Consider the following 18,446-nt stretch of genomic DNA (forward strand, 5'->3'; position numbering starts at 1 on the left):
ATGTCAATCTTATGATTTAGGTTTGAATAAATATTTCAAGAAAATGTTGAATGAAAATGCTGAGTTCAAAGCGCTTGCTCTAAAAGAAATTCGCACAGCATCTGATGGAATAAGAAAGGTTAAATTGATCTTTCTCTTCACATTTTTCATCATTTAATTCATCTAGCAAGACGTAACCTGGAGATTACTTATATTTAGGTTTATAGCTTCATAATTACTTGCATGGCTTGCTTATATTTAGTTGTGTTTCTAGAGTGGAGAGTATTCTTGTTGACTTTTAAACTCACAGGATATTGCAGATTTTATTCACATTGGATGATGGGCTGGTCATAGAAACAGTTGTCATACTTTGTGACAGAGGTAGGACTACTGTGTGTGTTTCAAGTCAAGTTGGATGTGCCATGAATTGTAAATTTTGCTACACTGGAAGGCAAGCCTTATTTTTTTTCCTGTTGATATCTATTTGGTGGTTACACTATGTTCTACATTTCCTGCAAGTTTATTATGTATGATTATTTTGCAGAATGGGTCTTCGGAGACATCTTACTGCTGCAGAAATAGTAGAGCAGGCTGTTTTTGCCAGACGGCTGTTCACAGATGAAGTTGGTTCCTTTACAAGTGTTGTCTTTATGGTAGGTCTACAATTGCATTGATAATTCTAATGCTTACTGTTTATCAACAATCTGTGTAGATCAAACTTCCTACTTTATTCCACTTCTGTCTGTCAGATCTTTGATTGAGTTTAATGTGCATTTTGTTCATTGACATGCTGACATGCCAATATAATGATAGATATATCTTGTATCCTGGAAACTAAAGGATGTTTTTATTTCAATGCTCTAGTGGACTTTTCATACTTATTCATTTTTTTGTGCATGCCAATGTGCTCCTTTCTTCTTCTTTTTTTTCCATGATGATGTTAAGAGTAATGCCTCCACTTTTCCAAATAAGTATTTCTGTGTATGGTTTCTTATGTGTCTGAAATTGAGAGTATGTTTGTGATCCTGTTTGCGTCACTGCAAATGAATGTTCACACATGACACATCCCAAAGCATGAAATGGAGAACAGTTTGTTTCATTGGGGTTTGACCTGATAACCAGACTTATGAACCCCGCACTGGGATCCCGTAGTTTCAATCAGAGACTGAGACCCAAGTCCCATATGTTGCAATTGGATCTTAAGATCCCAGTGTACTAGTCCTTTGACCAGTCTCAAGTGAACACTGCAATGCTCATCACTACCTGATGCTGCTTGTTTACAGCTGAGAGACATTGATGGAAAGCTCTAATACAAATTAATGCAATTGGTACCCAGAAAAGAAACAGAATTTGTGCACACAGTGCACAGAGAGGTGGAGGGAGAGAAAGAAACTACTATTCTGTATTGACTTATTGAGATTTTAAAAGTTTCAGCATTCTCCACTACAATGAGCTTCCAGAAGCATTCTCTGCAGTATCTACTCTATTATTTATAGCAAACTAACTCCTAACTACCTTACTGACCGATGTAACTGTCTAATATTTCTTCTAGAATAACTTAACAATTATCCCTCAGTCTTGCTATTTCAGATAAATGTGAAGGCAAAGCTCTCTGCTTCTCGTATCTATTTAGCATTACGATAAAAACACCTTTTCTTTTTCAATGATGTCTCATTATGGATATCTGCTTCTTCTAGTACCTCCTATCAATTCTGTTAATGCTTCAAATATTTTGTGTGCTAGAAATATTCAGGGGAAGACAATGATAAATAGAACTACTGATTTGTTGTCTTCTTATTGGTTGGATGCTAATAACTGCTATTCATTTATTTTAGGGCATGGGGGAACCACTTCATAACACTGATAATGTCATTAAAGCTGCATATATAATGGTGGATGAGCAAGGGCTTTAGTTCAACCCCTGCAAGGTCACCATTTCAACTAGTGGGCTTGTTCCACAGCTCAAACGTTTCCTCCATGAATCGAACTGTGCATTAGCTGTTAGTTTGAATTGATGAGGTAAATTTCTTATTACTTTACTGTTATTGGCTGGTATATCACCCTTAAAATTAGACATGGACATGCAAGGATGGGAAGAGAGGGAGGATTGCTCATATTTGAATCTAATGTCAGGTAAGAAACTGGATCATGCCTACAAATCGAAGTACAAGCTAGACTTGCTTCTTCAGACACTTCGAGAGGAGCTTTGCTTCAAAAAGAACTACAAAGTTCTATTTGAGCATGTGATGCTTGAAGGAATTAATGATAGGATGGCTAAACTTTACTTTGTATATTGCTTGTGTTATATATATAGATTTTTTTATCTTTTCCTTGTGTCTATTTTCATTTCGACTTTTGTGGTGAGCTGGATCATATGCATACGTGTAACTGACTAACTGTGCATAAATGACCAATGTTGTTAATGGCGGATGGCATAGCGGCAAATGGCGGACCATATATATATTAACAAAACAATGGATTGCATTCAAATAAACTCATTCAAGAGTTCAAAATAACAAAAGGATAAAAGCATAATGCAAAGTGCAAAGTAAAGGTTGAGGCTCTAATCATCTTCTCCAATCCCAACATAATCATCTTCGTTGTTATCATAAGGTAGTGGAGTATCTCCCTTTCCCTTATCTCCATCAAACGCCTCAAAATTAACCATGATTTCTTCTTCTTCAAATTCAAGTTTAATATCCTCCTCAAACTCTAGATCCTCATCATTTTCTTGGACTGCCTTTTGCTTCCTTGATGAAGATCCAACAACCATTGCCTGTTTTTTAGAAGTGTGGGCAGCAGCAGTAGGACTAATAGCAGCACTTGTTGGTTGCTTTCTTTCCCTTTTATTCCGCCTAGTATACATCTTACACTCTCCAATACACAGTTGCCCAATTTAGTGCATCATCATCTTCAAATACCAAATCATTTTTGGTATCATTATCATCATCTTCATCCATCTCTCCCACGAGCCATTCATTGCACACATCATTGTCATTAAAGAGAAATTGGATCAATTTCATCTTTTGCATTATATCTTTGCTTCTATTGTTGGTTGTATTTGACAAACACCAAATCATGCAACCTCTTGTGCTCAAGCCTATTTTTTTTTTTGGAATGAATCTACAACATAACAAATAAATGTTGATCTCAATCTCAAATACACTTCAAATAAAACTTGACCATCAAAATTAAATAAAAATTAAAAAGCATAGTTAGAGTTTTGTCACAATTACTTGCTCAAATACACTCCAATTTCTTTCACATCCTGAAGCACCGCAAGTCAAACTCAAAATTTTAATAGCTAGCTTCTGCAAATTTGGAGTTTGTGACCCAAACATTTGCCACCAATATGTTGCAATATCAACCAAGAGCATAACTTAGAATTCTGAATTATAACATTAATACATAAAAAAAATAGTATAGTATTTGTATTTGTCATTTGGTAAAAGTTTCTTACTAGGAGAATGGGTTTTTCTTTGAGCCATTGCAAAGTAAGAACCAAAGTGTTTAGGACCAATCTTGTAAAGATGCAACTCAGTTAAAATTTTCTGTTGCACATCAAATTGTGGAACCAACTTCTTAATGCAATCAAACAATCCATTGGTGACCTCAAAATCAAACTCCAAATCAGTGTTGTCATAAAAGAACTCTGGATTTAAGAAGTGGGCAGCTGCATGCAATGGCCTATGAAGCTGACAATTCCATCTTTTATCAATAATTGCAAACACATCTTTGTACTTGTTTTCATTGTTGTTGAAAGACTTGATAATTGTTTCTTTTGCCTTGTCCATTGCTTCATAAATATAGCCCATGGCTGGTTTCCTTTCACCATCCACAAGACGAAGCACTTTGACAAGTGGAGCCATGACTTTAAGAGTGTAAACCACACTATTCCAAAAAGAAGACATGAGCTCTACCTTTGTAGCTTCTTTTCCCGTAGGCTCCTTAGATAACTTGTTTAAGATCCATTCATTAGAAATAAACATCTTTCTAATATTGGCTTTCTCTTTGTGGAGCCTTTCCAAGGTTAGATAAGAAGTGGCAAATCTAGTAATAGCACGTCTCACCAATTCCCTCTTGTTTGTACAATTTCTCAACAAGCTTAAGGTACTAGAATGGGCATAGATAAACCCAACTAGATTAATTGCCCTTCTAATTGTCTTCCTTATCAATGGAAGCTTCCCAATGTCTTCAAGCATCAAATCAATACAATGAGCTGCACAAGGAGTCCAATAAATATGTTTTCTTTTATCCTCCAACAACTTACCCGCTAAAACATAGTTGCTCCCATTATCAGTTACAACTTGAACAACATTCTCTTCTCCAACTTCCTCCACAATAACATCAAGCAACTCAAAAAACTTTTCAGCTGTCTTTACAAAATCAGAACCATCAACAGACTTCAAAAACATGGTACCAGCTTAAGAGTTAATAAAAAAAATTAATGATGCATCTTTTTTTCCGATCAGTCCATGCATCGAACATAATAGTACAACCATACTTGACCCATTGCTCCCCGTGGCCTTTCATCAAATTTTCAGTGTATTCAACTTCCTTCTTCAGGAGTGGAACTCTAATGTCATGATAGCTTGGAATGGGCAAATGTGGCCCATATTGACCAATGGTTGCAACCATATTCTCAAAGCTTTTCAATTTAATGAGGTTGAACGACACCCCTGCTTGGTATCAAAAGCGAGCAATATATTGATGCACCTTCAATACTTCATTCTTATCCATTGACTCTTTTATGTTCATTTGCCTCAACATCTCCATTTTTCTCTGATTGATTGCATTTTCTGGATTCTTACAAAATTTGTCCATTGGTCCTTTTTTAGTCCCACACTTTGTCTTTGCGGCTAAAGCAGTAGCATTACAAGAGTCCGCAAACTCTTCATCACTTCCATCACATCCAATTGGTTCACCAAATTCATAATCTCTTATATTTGTCACATTACCACTGCCAAAACTATTGTAAGTGGTCCTACTTTTTTTGTTAGCCATATATTCCTTCAGCTCTTCGACTATATTTGGTGGAGTTTTCTTGTAAGATGCAACGTTACCCGACTTCCCAATCAAGTGTTCTTTGGCTCTGGTTATTCCTCCCTTTGTGATTTTTCCACAGTAATTACAAACAATGGTGTTTGTATCTCCTTCCACAAGTGGATGACAATACTTCCAACTAGAGTTTGTCTTATTTTTCCTTGTTGCAGTTGTAGCATTAGATGATGGTTCAGCCATTTAAAAGAGGGCTGAACAGAAAGAAAAAAAAGTAGAACCAAAAATAAAATGGGTGTCAAACAGAAAAAAAAACAAAAACAACAACAAAAAAAGAACAAAAAAAAAAATAGAACCACGTTACCGTCGAAAACTGTAGTCGTTGCCGTCCATTCGTCGTGTGCGTGGTGTGTGGTGCTCGCATGCATGGTGTGCTGGTGCGAGGTGCCACGTCACTGGTGCGTGGTGTTGGTGTTGTCGTCGCATTGGAGTTCGTCGTCATCGTCGTCGCGCTGGAGTTCTTGTGGTGCCGCTGGTCGCGCTGGAGTTTGCGTGTTGTTGTTCATGCTTGCGCTGCTAATCCCCTTTTGTATGCGAAAATCGAGTTTGGGTCGGGTCGGGTCAGCCCAACACGACCTAATCTGTGTTACGAAAATTTCAACAAAAAAAAAAGTTATCTTCCGCCATTATCGCCATTCCGCCACGATCGTTAAGGCTATGGCGGCCGTAATGGCGCCGCCATATGAAACCCGCAATGCCATCGCTATTTGGTGGCATTTTTCCAAAAACCCGCAATGTCATACCGTCATGGCACCACCATAACCACAATTTAACAACTTTATAAATGACTTAGTATATTAGCAATTTATCTTGTCACATGCACATATTTTATAACTATAATAGGAGTTTGAGTTTAAATGATGTAATGAATTTTGGATTGCATGTTGTTTTGTACTATATTGGTAGCTTTTTCCAATGAAGTGTTAAATTTGTATTTTTCATATTCAGGGTCACGTTTGACCTTCTCTAGTCACTGCCCTAATCAAGCCCTTTCTCTTGTCACTCTTGATGCTTACTTAACCTGGGCATCAGGCATATGTAATGTTATCAATCAAACTATCACGTTTCATGCATTTATTAATCTTCATTGATGCCCTTGTCTCCCTCTTGCCCCTTTTTCCAATTTATGCTTCAAATCTTTGACATGTTCCATGTCCTTATTCCTTTTCTCTGTAGCTGTTCATTTTCGTTATGAACCATGAAGATAAACTACTATTGTTAAAGTCTCGGTTCAAATTTAACTTTTCTGCTTTTCCCCATATAATTGAATAAGACTTGGTCGTGGTTGTTCTCATTGCATATACCTTTATTATATGCATAGAAGTGATTTTTTTGCCTAACTTGTACATTTTTTTATGGCAGTGATGAGGATGTAGAGAGGCTTATCGAGCTTGTGAAGGGAATTTCTTGCAAGATTAATCTAATCTCATTCAATCCGCACAGTGGATCATTCTTCAAACCAACCAAATATGAAAGGATGATTGAATTCCGAAATACATTGGCTGGGGCAGGATTGATAGTCTTTTTAAGACTTAGTAGAGGTGATGATCAATTGGCTGCCTGTGGTCAATTGGGTAAGCCTGGCACCATTCAAGCTCCATTGCTTCGTGTACCAGAGCAATTCCAAATGGCAATTGGAAGTTCAACTTGATTCTTTGTGGAGGTTCTGTTGCAAATTGATCTTACAGTTATTAACGAAGAATTATATAGGACACTTGTGGTGGGGGTAGCTAGGGATGAGTTCATGCTGAGAATGCAAGACCAAGAGCTAAATTAGGGGGATGTCTGTCTGTTTTCATATTGTACTTTTCCATTTTACAGTTAATTGATATATATTTTTTTATTAATGTGAAGGATCCAGATTACTTACTGGCTAAGAAATAAGAAATAAAAATGATTTAAATATATTTTTAGTCGAAGTCTGTATTTTTTAGTTTCCCAAATTAAAATTTGCATTTTTTAATCTCTCATTTATAAAATGCCTTTTTAAGTTCTTCTTAGCTGATTTTTGGCAACTTTGATGCACAATGTGCAACTATCGTAACAATATTTTTATTGAAATTTAAAGAGACTAAAATATATGTTTTACCATAACACTCATGTTAGTAAAACCATTATTTGTTTTATATTTTATTCAATTTACGTTTAATCTTAAGTCTATGTATGTGAATGTGGGTTTTCACAGATAGTTAAGAAACGAAAAACTATTTTTTCCATGAATACAAATTCAAATTTTACTTGATTGACACAAAGGGCATGTGTCAAATTTAGTTGAATAGTAATAAGCGAGTATAACTATTTTTAAATAATTTAATTTATACAATGTTTTCTTTTAAGTTAAACTAATGCTGATCTTTTCCATGTGTAATTTTTAACAAGACTGAAGATGTCATTCTTTTTTCCTTTATTTTAATACATATCAAGATTATTATAAATAATAAAACTTCCTCTTAATATTGAACACTTTACATATGACTACACCAAAAAAGCATATGACTACCAAAGAGAAGAACACTAACATATGGCAAGATGCATTCATTCATTCGCTTCCACTAAATGGGAAAGCCATATAAATACATAATTCACACTTTCAAACACAGGCTCATTATCAGTAATTATTAAATAAAGACTTCCAAAAGTCGAAAACATTTATTTCTAAAAAAAAAAAAGTGACTTAAATGAAAAACCCATTGACACTGGGTTGAGCCTGCTTTCAATTTCCATTAGCCACCGGAGTCGCAAACCAACTCCAATTTCCTAAATCAGTCAGCAATAGTCCATGTCAAGTCATTCTCGAAGATCCAGTGACACACTTCAATTCTACCCGGACCCGACCCGAGTGCCAAGAATGCACCGTGGGTGGGGCTCCACGCAGTTGTGTCCAAGTGGCAGATAGCAACACCGTGGTTAATCTTGGCCTTAGATTCGGGGTCCAAAAGATCCGCTTCGTAGACCCGAACCTTAGGAACGGAGTGGCAGTAGTAAAGCAAATAAGGGAACAAGCTCTGGTGGCACGACACCGATTTTGTCACCTTCCCACCATTCATCCCTTTAACCCGACCCACCATCACATTCTTATTGGACCCTTTTACATTCTCTGTGGTCCAAACTGCCACATTGCGGCCCAAAACGGAGGTTGAAAAGTCAATCATGTCCTCCACGGAACCCACACAGCGTTTGGTCTCACCCACGCTGGGTTCCCTCTCGCACTCTCCCAACGAGTCCATGATCATTTTGTCCATTGATGAGTTCTCAGACACCTTAAACACACGCTTCAACTCGTCAACCTTCGCAGACGAGAAGGGCAATTTGGTTAAAATAGCGCGGGGCAAAAACGACCTTTTTGGCATCTTATCCCTTATATCGGGCATGGGCATAACAGTGCCTTCCTTAAGCATGGTCTCGCGAAAAAACTTACCCGGTTCAACCCACCTTTTTACCACACTGCTACTGACTGTTTTAGATTCCGAAGAGACGTTGTAACTAGCAAAGGAAACGCCGTGTTTGGCGTAATCTTTAAAGGTAGCGTTTGTGTTAGCGCTGTAGGTTGTGAAGCCAACCTTGTTATCTTCTGCGCCTTTAGCGTAGCCTTTGAAAGTGTCCGAACCAGGGTTGAACGAATTCCCGTAGTTTTTAAAATCCGCTTCGGACCCTAACGTGTTCTTAGCGTAGGATTGGAACGAGTCAGCACCTACGTTAGCTTGGTCTCTGTAGTTGGAAAAACTCTGCGTTCCACCAACGGTTCCGTCTGCGTAGCTCTGAAACGTCTCCGTAGGGTTGTTCATGTTAACGCCGTAATTCGTGAACGTGTCGTTGGGGCCCGCACCTCCCTTTCCGTAGTTCGTGAAATCTGAAGAGGCGACGTTGGAGTCTGTGCCGTAGGCGGCGAAGCCGTTCGCCGCGCCGGCGGAGTTCTTTCCGTAGGATTGGAAGGTCTGGCCGCCGGCGTTGCCGTCTTCGCTGTAGCTGGAGAAAGATTGCGTTCTCCCGCCGGTGCTGTCGGAGTAGGTGGTGAAGCGTAGGTCGGGGACGTTGGAGTTGCTGGAGTAGTTTTTGAACTCGCCGGAGCCGCCGGCGGCGTTGGTGCCGTAGGTGCTGAAGCTCTGGTCGGCGACGTTGGTGTCGCCGGCGTAGGCGGAAAATCTTTCCTCGTGGCCGGCGGCGCCGCGGCTGTAGCGGCGGAAGTCGTTCACCGGAGTGCTGAAGAGGTCGTTGGAGTAGTTCTTGAAGGTGTCGAGGCCGCCGGCGAAGTCGGTGCCGTAGTTGGTGAAGTTCTGGCCGTCGTTGTAGGTCTGGAAATCGGAGTCTCCGGTGTGTTTCTCGAGGCTGGGCCGGACCTCCGGGAAGCAGAGGAGGTGCGCCGCGGAGCAGAACTCCGGCAGCCGCGTGGAGAGGGAGTTGGTGGCGGCGAGGTTCGCGAACGACGCCGTATCGGAAGCGCTCATTGGAGAGGCTTTGGAGAGAAGAAACGATGGCTTTGGCAAGTTGTTGCCAACATGTTTGTCCCAGTAGCGTGCCACGTAAGCCTGCTCGGTGAACGGGTTTTTATCTACTAAGTCGCGACCACCGTAACAAACCTGCATTGATAAACAGACATACACATATAGTTATCATGATATGTTAGTCTTAGACGTGAAGATGATGAAATGAGAAAAGGGAGCGTTGAAGCAGTGACAGTGAAGAAGGGTAACTGTGCTTACACTTAGTAGCGTTGAAAGAAGGATAAAGAAAACGAGAGTGCTCATGTTGTGCATGTTATATTAATCTTTACTTTCTTTTCTCTATTTGAAGTGAACTAACTATGATCTCTCTGGTTCTTGAGAGATCGAGAGGAGAGAAAGAAGAACGGGAGGGTTGAGAATGTTGGTGGGTTCTTGCTGAAATTTATTGTAGTTCGGAGCTACTAACATTAGAGTAGTGAGCAATCAATATTATATTTATGTTCAGCGTGCAAAATATGAACAATAAATAGATAATCAATATATAATAACACTAAATTGTGAAATAATAGAAAAATAACATTAAATTAGGAGAATGTTGGATATATAGTCCAAATCTTGTTTGCTGCTATATATAAAGAAATAATCTTATTTAATTTGCATGAAGCACATACAAATTGGCGTGACACTTTATTATTACTTATTCTAATGTATATATGATTCTTCTAATTTCTTAAATTACATTCCGTAATTAGTTAATTAGTTGGAATTTGTAAGAGTTTTTGAATATATATATATATATATATATATATATATATATATATATATATATATATATATCACGTTATTTGTAATTAGTAATGTATTTTTATATACTATATAATATATAAATCATATATCTGCTGACACATATTTTTTGTTAAATTATAATATAATACATAAGTATATTAAAAAGTTATAATAATATAAAGCTTAAATATGTTTTTAGTTTTTTAAATTTGGGTAATTATTTTTTAAGTCTTTAAAAAAGAATTTATTTATTAATTCCTCAAATTTTTGAAAAATTACTTTTAGTCCCTCTCATTTTCTGCATGAATGATGTTGTAATTTGTCACGATTTGTTACCTCTAAAAATATTTTTAATTCAATTTAATTTCTTTAAAAATGATTCATGGTGATTTAAAACAACCAAAATATGCCAAAACATTCCCATAATTCTAAATCTATTTATTTTTCTTCTTTAAAATCATTAGAGTATTTAAAAAAAAAGGGTTACCAAACCATGAGTCAAATATCTGACACTTTAAGATAGTCAAAAATTATTTTCCAAAAAGTAAATTTGATGGTTAAAAATCATTATAAATTTTAAATTATGAAACTATAAACACATTGAATAAAGAAGGATTAAAAATAATTTTTCAAAAATTTGAGATACTAATCAAAGTAAGTTATTTTTTTAAGGAATAAAAATTAATCATTCAAATTTAAAAGACTAAAACATATTTAAGTCTAATATAAAATAATAAAATATTATGAATCGCAAAACTTAATAACAAGACACGAGTTATTTAGCTAGTTTTCATTTATAATATGTTGACGAGAAAAGTATTTGAGAAAAATAAATATAATAAATTAAAAATAATAATAGATGATATCATGTGATATAAAAAAAATAAAAGATATCATCTAAGAAATAATTAGAATTCGACTATTTATATGTGCAAAACAATTAACCCGTCCAGCGTAAATTCATAATAAACAAGCTAACCCGTTTAAACTTTCTTTTTTAGACAGACCTATGAGGGAAAAACTCAAAAAGTCTTCAAACGTTCAAAATTAATTGATACGAGAAAGACGGAGAGATAATAATAATATAATAAATGATGAAATATGATAGAAATTAAAATAATAAATGATGAAATATTGTGATAGAAATAGAGATAGATAAAGAGAAATTAAGGATGATAATAAGGTGTTTGTTATTTAAGGTGTTGAAATATAAGTACTCTATATTATTTTCAAGTCCGTATAACGGTATAAGTATGCTTTTGCGAACCAACTTCCATAAAAGGTTCATTTTTTTCTATTTTCGTCAATGTTTAGATGAATCTTTGATAAATTAAACAAATTATAAAAAAAAGTAAATATATAAATTTCTAAAACGAGAAACTTGGTGATGGTTTTTTTACATGTCAAAAGTGAATTTATTTTTCAACTTTTATATATGATCATGAATTTCACACGAGAGTAAGCATTGATTCAATGTAACAATTAAGTGGCTGATACGTGTAGTTAAAATATAAATTAAATAATGATTATAACCATCAAAATCAATGTTTAAAAGTTAAAACTAAACTCAACATTGACTTTTCACACAAAATTCATCTTTCCCTATGTCACAATACATGAAATAAGAGTTCAACACTTTTTTTTTTTTACTAAGCAAAATAAATGTATTATTAATTGTGGACCAAACTTAGCACAAGGTGCCGTGCCGTATGTAGTTTAGTTACAAGAGTGCATAAATATCATAATATATATGGAACTTACAAAATTAACACCCACCAACAGCACCTAAACTTGCTGACAGGCCAATAACTCTTACACCCAAACAAGGCCTTGTAACCAACCAAACATGGCCAAGTACAATTCAGCATTTGAGGTGAGACAGCTCGAGTTAAAAACAAAATGGAAGACACTAAATAAAAATGGCATGTAGTTATTGTCTTGGATTCAACCTATATTTCAAGCTCCATGGAAGGTCATCACTTCAACATGAATGCACCCTCCAACAAATCTTACAATTGAATGACACAAATTGAATTCAATTGAATTAATGGAATTTGATCCCTTTTGTAATTCGCCAGGCTAGTTGGTATCCTAGAAGCAATGGAATTGAATGACACAATTGAAGGAACCCTTTTGTAATAAACCGTCCTAGCTAGAGTTCAATATCATTTGATTCATATCATATCTAAGCTAGTCACTTAATTATAACGTAGAATGAATGTTTACATGCATTAATTTGTAAAATTCACGATCTTAAAATAAAAAGAAGTGCAGTCCAAAAAATTAAAAATAAAAAGAAGGACCACACTTTACTGATAAAGAGACAATTTACTTTACATCTGGGGTTAGTTTTAGTTATCATAACTTGTTTTACATAGTCCTATATTATAAATTAAAATATTCCTCTCACATCTTTAATTAGACAATCTCAATATTATCTCTCGTATCTTCTTTGAAGATGCATTTCACATATTAATTAACCAGGCAACTTTTTAATTTTTTTATTTTATCTCAACCATGCCAAACTATCTCAAAATTGAATTTCAATAATATCTTTCAAATAGTCTTTCAATAAATAAAAATTGCCTTATATAACAGTTTAAAATATTCACTAAAAAACATAATTTATTTACTTAAAATATTTATTATAAATTTTAATTACAGAAAAAATATTTATCATATATATACAAACTAAAATACTAGTGTAAAGAGGAATGGATCTCAATAACTTAATTAAGATTCAAACTCATGAGATCGAAATGCAGGCTTTTTGCGTGTCGGCCACCAACCTACAAAAACTGTAATAGTCTTGCAAATAATTAAGTATGAAATTATTTCTAGTATTTAATAAAATGCGGCTATTATAGGAACCAAGGAAGGGATAGATCTCTTTGGGGGAAGGACACATCATCTTTGTTTCTATTACGAGAAAGGCTACAGCTTTGGTGAAGATGACACGAAGTAAAAAAAATTACACATATTTGATTAGGACAGCTTTTAATTTTTGTTGGTTGAGTTCAATTAATTGATTATTCACGAGTGGCCACTAGCAATATATTGAGTACACAAGATCCTAAAGACCAGGCATGAACAAATCTACTGTGCTCCTCTATAAGAAAAAGGTTGGCTTGGAGAATCTGTGCTTTCCTTATCTTTCTTTTATGACTCTATCTGCTTTACCATAACAAATAATTCCCGCTTTAGTCATGCTCAATTCTTTTATGCAATGGAAACAAGGAGAATAATTCCTTTTCATAAAATATTCACTTTTTTATTGTAAGAAGTTTGTCGGCTAATCTTAATTTTTTTATTATTTATGGCCAGGTTATAAATTTAGTTCTGCAACCAAATAAAAGCAGGTCCCTCCTGGGATTCCAAGTAGAGACGATGACTAGCTAATGTAACCAGCAATTCATTGCAATGCTTAATTCAATAAGGAGAACTGAACACTCCGTTAACGTTGTAGTTAGTTAATCTTGAGAATCCAATAACTACCACAAGACAGCAATAGCTGAGCACAATTAATAAGTATTAAGAAGTCTCCAAAAATTTATAATTAAAGCCATGGTTATGATTGAGCCTTTAATGGAGATAATTTACTTTGCATCACTTATTAATGGAGATAATTTACTTTGCATCACTTATTATTATTATTATTATTATTATTATTATTATTATTATTATTATTAAGAAGGATGTGAATCATACAGTAATTAAAAAGAATCATAAAATAGACATTTGTTTGAAGAACATTTAGCAAGACATTACTTATTAGTTAGCCTCATGCCATAATCAAAGACCAAAAATTGAATTCATCAATCCGTGAATATATCAACAGTTAAGTTTAATAGACGTTACTTGTCCACAAGATATAACAAATCATAATTCGAATTCTCACCCACACAAATGTCCACATATAGTATCATCTAGTATTCTCTTGAGAGATTATGAAGGAATAAAAGAGAATTGAGTATTAGTGACGAAAACCACTCTTAGTAGTAATTAAGCCTGGTTTCCATCAAATATCTAACAAATATATATATATATATATATATATATATATATATATATATATATATATCAGTTTATAATATAGAAATATTTTATTATGTACATTTTAATTAAATTCTATTGCTAACCATTTAAACAAAGCCACGCTGATACTTTTCGTTCTAGAAATTCTTCCTAGGCGATGAAGCAAATTAATAATATCGAAGGATATTCAACAGTGAAACACAATAAATAGCCGTATCATAATAATTAAAGTTCATTGAAAGCAAGTCATGATAATGCAAGGTCCCCAGTTAGCTTATAACAGAAAACAACAATCTATGTACCAAATAAAATAAAATACAATATTCCTAATAATAAACAAAATGAATATCCGGATCATCTTAATGATTGAAATTCATTAAATAAATGCAAGGTCCCAGTTATCTTAAAGCAACCTTAGTTAATGTGAGTAGGTGATTGGAATTGAGGCTACGCTTGATAATGTTCTACCTAATAATCATCTGATAATGATATTAACTATATTTTATATATAGCTTAGCATTTCCTGCTCCTGCAGTCCTGCTCTCTCTTCAATCATGCACATTTTCATTATATGGCAATGCATTCAGAATAATAATTTGCTTTAATCAAACAATAAGGAACAGATCAATCTTCCATGTTTTGCTTTCTAAAGGGATAATTAAGTTGGATAAGTTCTTTGCAGCTTTTATATGCACGTCATTAACGTGGATTTGCTCCTCCATAAACGATGCATTGTTCTCGAGTGCACAAATTAAATTAGGTAACCTTGTGTGGAGGGTGGACCTGGTTAATGGTTATCATATCGATGCATGTTTCTGTGGCCACAATAATGCACGATCTTCATTTCGTATTATTGATTCCACGATTTTCATATATCTTTGTGTCTTTACAATATATGGAACACCCTTTTATCATTTTCCCACTTAAAACAATAGGCCAACGTTTATACAACTTACCTGATCCATGTCTAAATTGAAAACATCCATAATATGTCTCTTTCTCCCCCCGCTCCATTCGACATGATAGAAAACCCCACGTCGAAAGAGAACTTTTGTTTGATCATAACATTGCGCATTATTTTAGGGCTTTTAGTGATTTTAGAGAATCACGATACCAAATGGCTTTTGGCTGCACCATTTGTGGCCGCGACCGATAACTTTATAAGTTCCATAAAGTATGACTTATCAGGGGAAACAAAAATGGATACTCTTTAAAGAGTGTTTGCTATTTGCTAACAAATGAAGATTTTAGTAAAACAAATTTTATCAAGTGATCCAAGGTTTGAATATTAACCTATGGTTGGAAAGAGAATCTTCTTGTGTGTACTCACAGTCTCTCACGAAAATTAGTCGTTGTTTTTGGTGGAAGTTATTTCATACTAATATCCTGATAAAAATCTTTAATCAATGTATTATGAGTTTAATGCTTATGCAATGATAATGTAAAATAATTTTACATGATCATCTAATCACAAATCACCATTTATATGACTTTTAAGATAATTATTGTAAAAGTTAATAAACTTATCATTCATAATGGATTGTGATTGTATGATTGCATAAAATAATTTTACATTGCTAGTGTAAAATTCTTTATCTCATGTATTATTCTGTTGTAGGTATCACTTTGTTAAATACAAGTGTCGATGGCATATGGGGTTTTGACAAGATGACGGAAAAAATATAGAGTTATATTAAAGTTTATTTGAGAAAAATATTGGATTTTGTTTTGTTGAAAAAAAGTCTTCTAAATTATATTTAATTACATGTTATAATAAAGATGATTATCTCTTATTAAATATATAAACTTTTTTAGGTTAAACAAATTTAGGAGTAGATGATGATGCCCTCTTTTAAGGCAGATAATATATATCTTTAGATTAAAAAACACTTACAAAAATATTTATATTAACTAATAACATGCTAGATGGGAAATTCTAACTTGCTTCACTCGATCAACTCATTGGAATTTATGTGTAAAATTAGTGTACATTTAAATTATTTATTTTCTTATTCTAAAAATAAAAATAAATTAATTTAAATGAATTAATAAATATATTTAGAAGAGAAAATTAAATTATAAAAATTAATTTTGACTTGATCATTTAATTCTCACTCTTACTAATCTTCTGGTGTAATAAAAAACTCAAGGTTACATGATTCTTTAAAATCGAATACTTGTGTAAAGTCACAACTATTATTATAATTAATTATAAGAATTAATTTCACTTTTGGGCTAGAAGTATCATAATTGAGCAATTATGGTCTCCTAATTTTTCAATTTTGCAAATTGGATCCTCAAGACACCGTAATTGTGCAATTTTGATATCTTCAATAACCTTACATTATATATTTAACTTTTTTTTTTTTTTTGCATTACACTAGATGATGATGTGGTAGTCACTACTGCTTTTAAGACTATCACATATGCTTGACATATATAAAATTGCACCTCAAGGACTAAAAGTTTAATTAAGTTATGACAATATATGTGTCAGGTAACACATTAATTGTCATGTGTTACCAACAAATAACTCATAACACATATGAAGACACTAATAACCCAAAACACATACTAATCCTGTAATTAGTACTTTAATAGTTTAGCTGGTATGTTTTCTCTTAATTATTTTACATTATTATTATTATTATTTTCTTCATTACCTATATATACTTAATCCTCGTAATTGTTTATGTCTTTTAGTCTATCATTTTTTATCTTTAATTTTAAATTAAACTTTAAATCAGTCTCCTTCAGAATGAAAGTTCATTCTAAGTAGAGATATCATTTTTTATGAACTCTTTATATTGCACTTAATCTGTAAAAGATTCAACTAAGACAAAGGATGTCACTAAGCAGGTGGAGTTTGAAAGCTCCACAATGCAAAATTTTAGTGATTAGTAAATGTTTGAAGCTTTTAATGAGACTGATCAGAATCTTTAGATGCAACCCTAACAACATCACTCACAAATCGTTGAGGAGTTTGACCAAATGAGTCAAAAACTTCTGAGGCAGGCTAAAACTATCTTACCTAGAAAGTCTCAAAGACAAATCAAAACACCTAAAAGATATGGTTTTGATGATATATGTTATGTGCTCTCCAGGTAGTAGAAGAAGTTGACTTATTCAAACCAACCACTTATCATGAAGTAATCACTTGTGTTGAATCTTATCAATGGACTGTGGCTATGAATGAAGATATATAATCCTATAAGAAAAATCAGACTTGGGGTTTGGTTGAGTAACCTAAAGGCAAAAGAGTTGTTGGGTGAAAATGGATATTTAAGAAGAAATTTGGACTGTCAAGTATTGATGTCATCAGGTACAAAGTACGACTTGTAGCTAAAGGCTATAGTAAAAAAGGTGTGGACTACAACAATATCTTCTCTCCAATTGTAAGACACACTTCAATACGTGTTTTACTTGCTCTTGTAGCAACTTTTGGGAGCTAGAACAACTTGATGTGAAAATAACCTTTCTCCATGGAAAGTTGGAGGAAGACATTATGATGAAACAACCAGAAGGTTTTGAGATGCAAGGAAATAAAAATTTTGTTTGTAGGTTGAAAAGATCTCTCTATGGGCTAAAATAATCTCCAAGGCAGTGGTACAATAGATTCATCCAATTCATTGTTTCTCGTGGGTACAACAGAAGTCCTTATGATTCATATATCTATCATAGTAAGGTGGAGGATGGTTCATACATCTATTTGTTCCTCTATGTGGATGATATGCTTATAGCATCTCGAGACAAATCTGAAATTCAGAAACCGAAGTCACTGCTTAGTAGTGAATCTAAGATGAAAGATATGTGAGCAGCTAAAAAGTGTTTGGGCATGGAAATTAGAATGGATCCTGCTCAGAATAAGCTTTTCTTATGTCCGAAGAAATACATTTAGAAAGTGTTGAATTGTTTTAGGATGACAACAACAAAACCAATGTGTACTCCTTTTACAACAACCATTTGTCTCTTTGAACTCAATGTTACTCAATCAAATTCAGAAAAAAAAAATATGTCTCTTGTTCCTTGTGCTTGTGCAATTAGAAGTCTTATGTATGTCATGGTATGCACAAGGAAAAATCTAGCACAAGCTGTTAGTGTGGTGAGTAGGTATATGGGTAAACCGGGGAAGGAACATTGACAAGT

At 34.1% G+C, this 18,446-nt stretch overlaps 3 protein-coding genes across 6 annotated transcripts; 1 reads left to right on the forward strand and 2 right to left on the reverse strand.

Moving 5' to 3' along the window:
* Positions 1-6,953, forward strand: LOC114395907 (dual-specificity RNA methyltransferase RlmN-like). Of its 4 annotated transcripts, none has more exons than XR_003663146.1 (5): positions 1-118; positions 300-430; positions 524-632; positions 1,815-1,998; positions 2,053-2,301. XR_003663146.1 is itself a non-coding variant. In XM_028357777.1 (4 exons), the coding sequence occupies exons 1-4, from the start codon at positions 44-46 to the stop codon at positions 1,890-1,892; spliced, it is 393 nt and encodes a 130-aa protein (XP_028213578.1). In that variant the 5' UTR covers positions 1-43; the 3' UTR covers positions 1,893-2,301. The 4 variants fall into 4 exon arrangements, 1 of the variants encoding a protein (XP_028213578.1); XR_003663147.1 differs by having other exon boundaries at positions 2,068-2,301; XR_003663145.1 differs by lacking the exon at positions 2,053-2,301 and adding an exon at positions 6,400-6,953 and having other exon boundaries at positions 2-118.
* Positions 2,847-4,617, reverse strand: LOC114397069. Its single transcript, XM_028359194.1, has 4 exons — positions 4,489-4,617; positions 4,250-4,382; positions 3,440-4,171; positions 2,847-2,890 (listed from the first exon to the last, which is right to left on the reverse strand). Exons 1-4 carry the CDS (start codon positions 4,615-4,617, stop codon positions 2,847-2,849), a joined length of 1,038 nt encoding a protein of 345 aa, XP_028214995.1.
* A 604-nt stretch (positions 6,954-7,557) lies between the features above and the next one.
* LOC114394732 (polygalacturonase 1 beta-like protein 3) lies at positions 7,558-9,951 on the reverse strand. Its single transcript, XM_028356410.1, has 2 exons — positions 9,738-9,951; positions 7,558-9,614 (listed from the first exon to the last, which is right to left on the reverse strand). The coding sequence occupies exons 1-2, from the start codon at positions 9,789-9,791 to the stop codon at positions 7,800-7,802; spliced, it is 1,869 nt and encodes a 622-aa protein (XP_028212211.1). The 5' UTR covers positions 9,792-9,951; the 3' UTR covers positions 7,558-7,799.
* Between the last annotated feature and the right edge of the window lie 8,495 nt (positions 9,952-18,446).

The sequence above is a fragment of the Glycine soja genome, chromosome 18 (assembly GCF_004193775.1).
Source record: "Glycine soja cultivar W05 chromosome 18, ASM419377v2, whole genome shotgun sequence".
Classification (NCBI taxonomy): Eukaryota; Viridiplantae; Streptophyta; class Magnoliopsida; order Fabales; family Fabaceae; genus Glycine; species Glycine soja.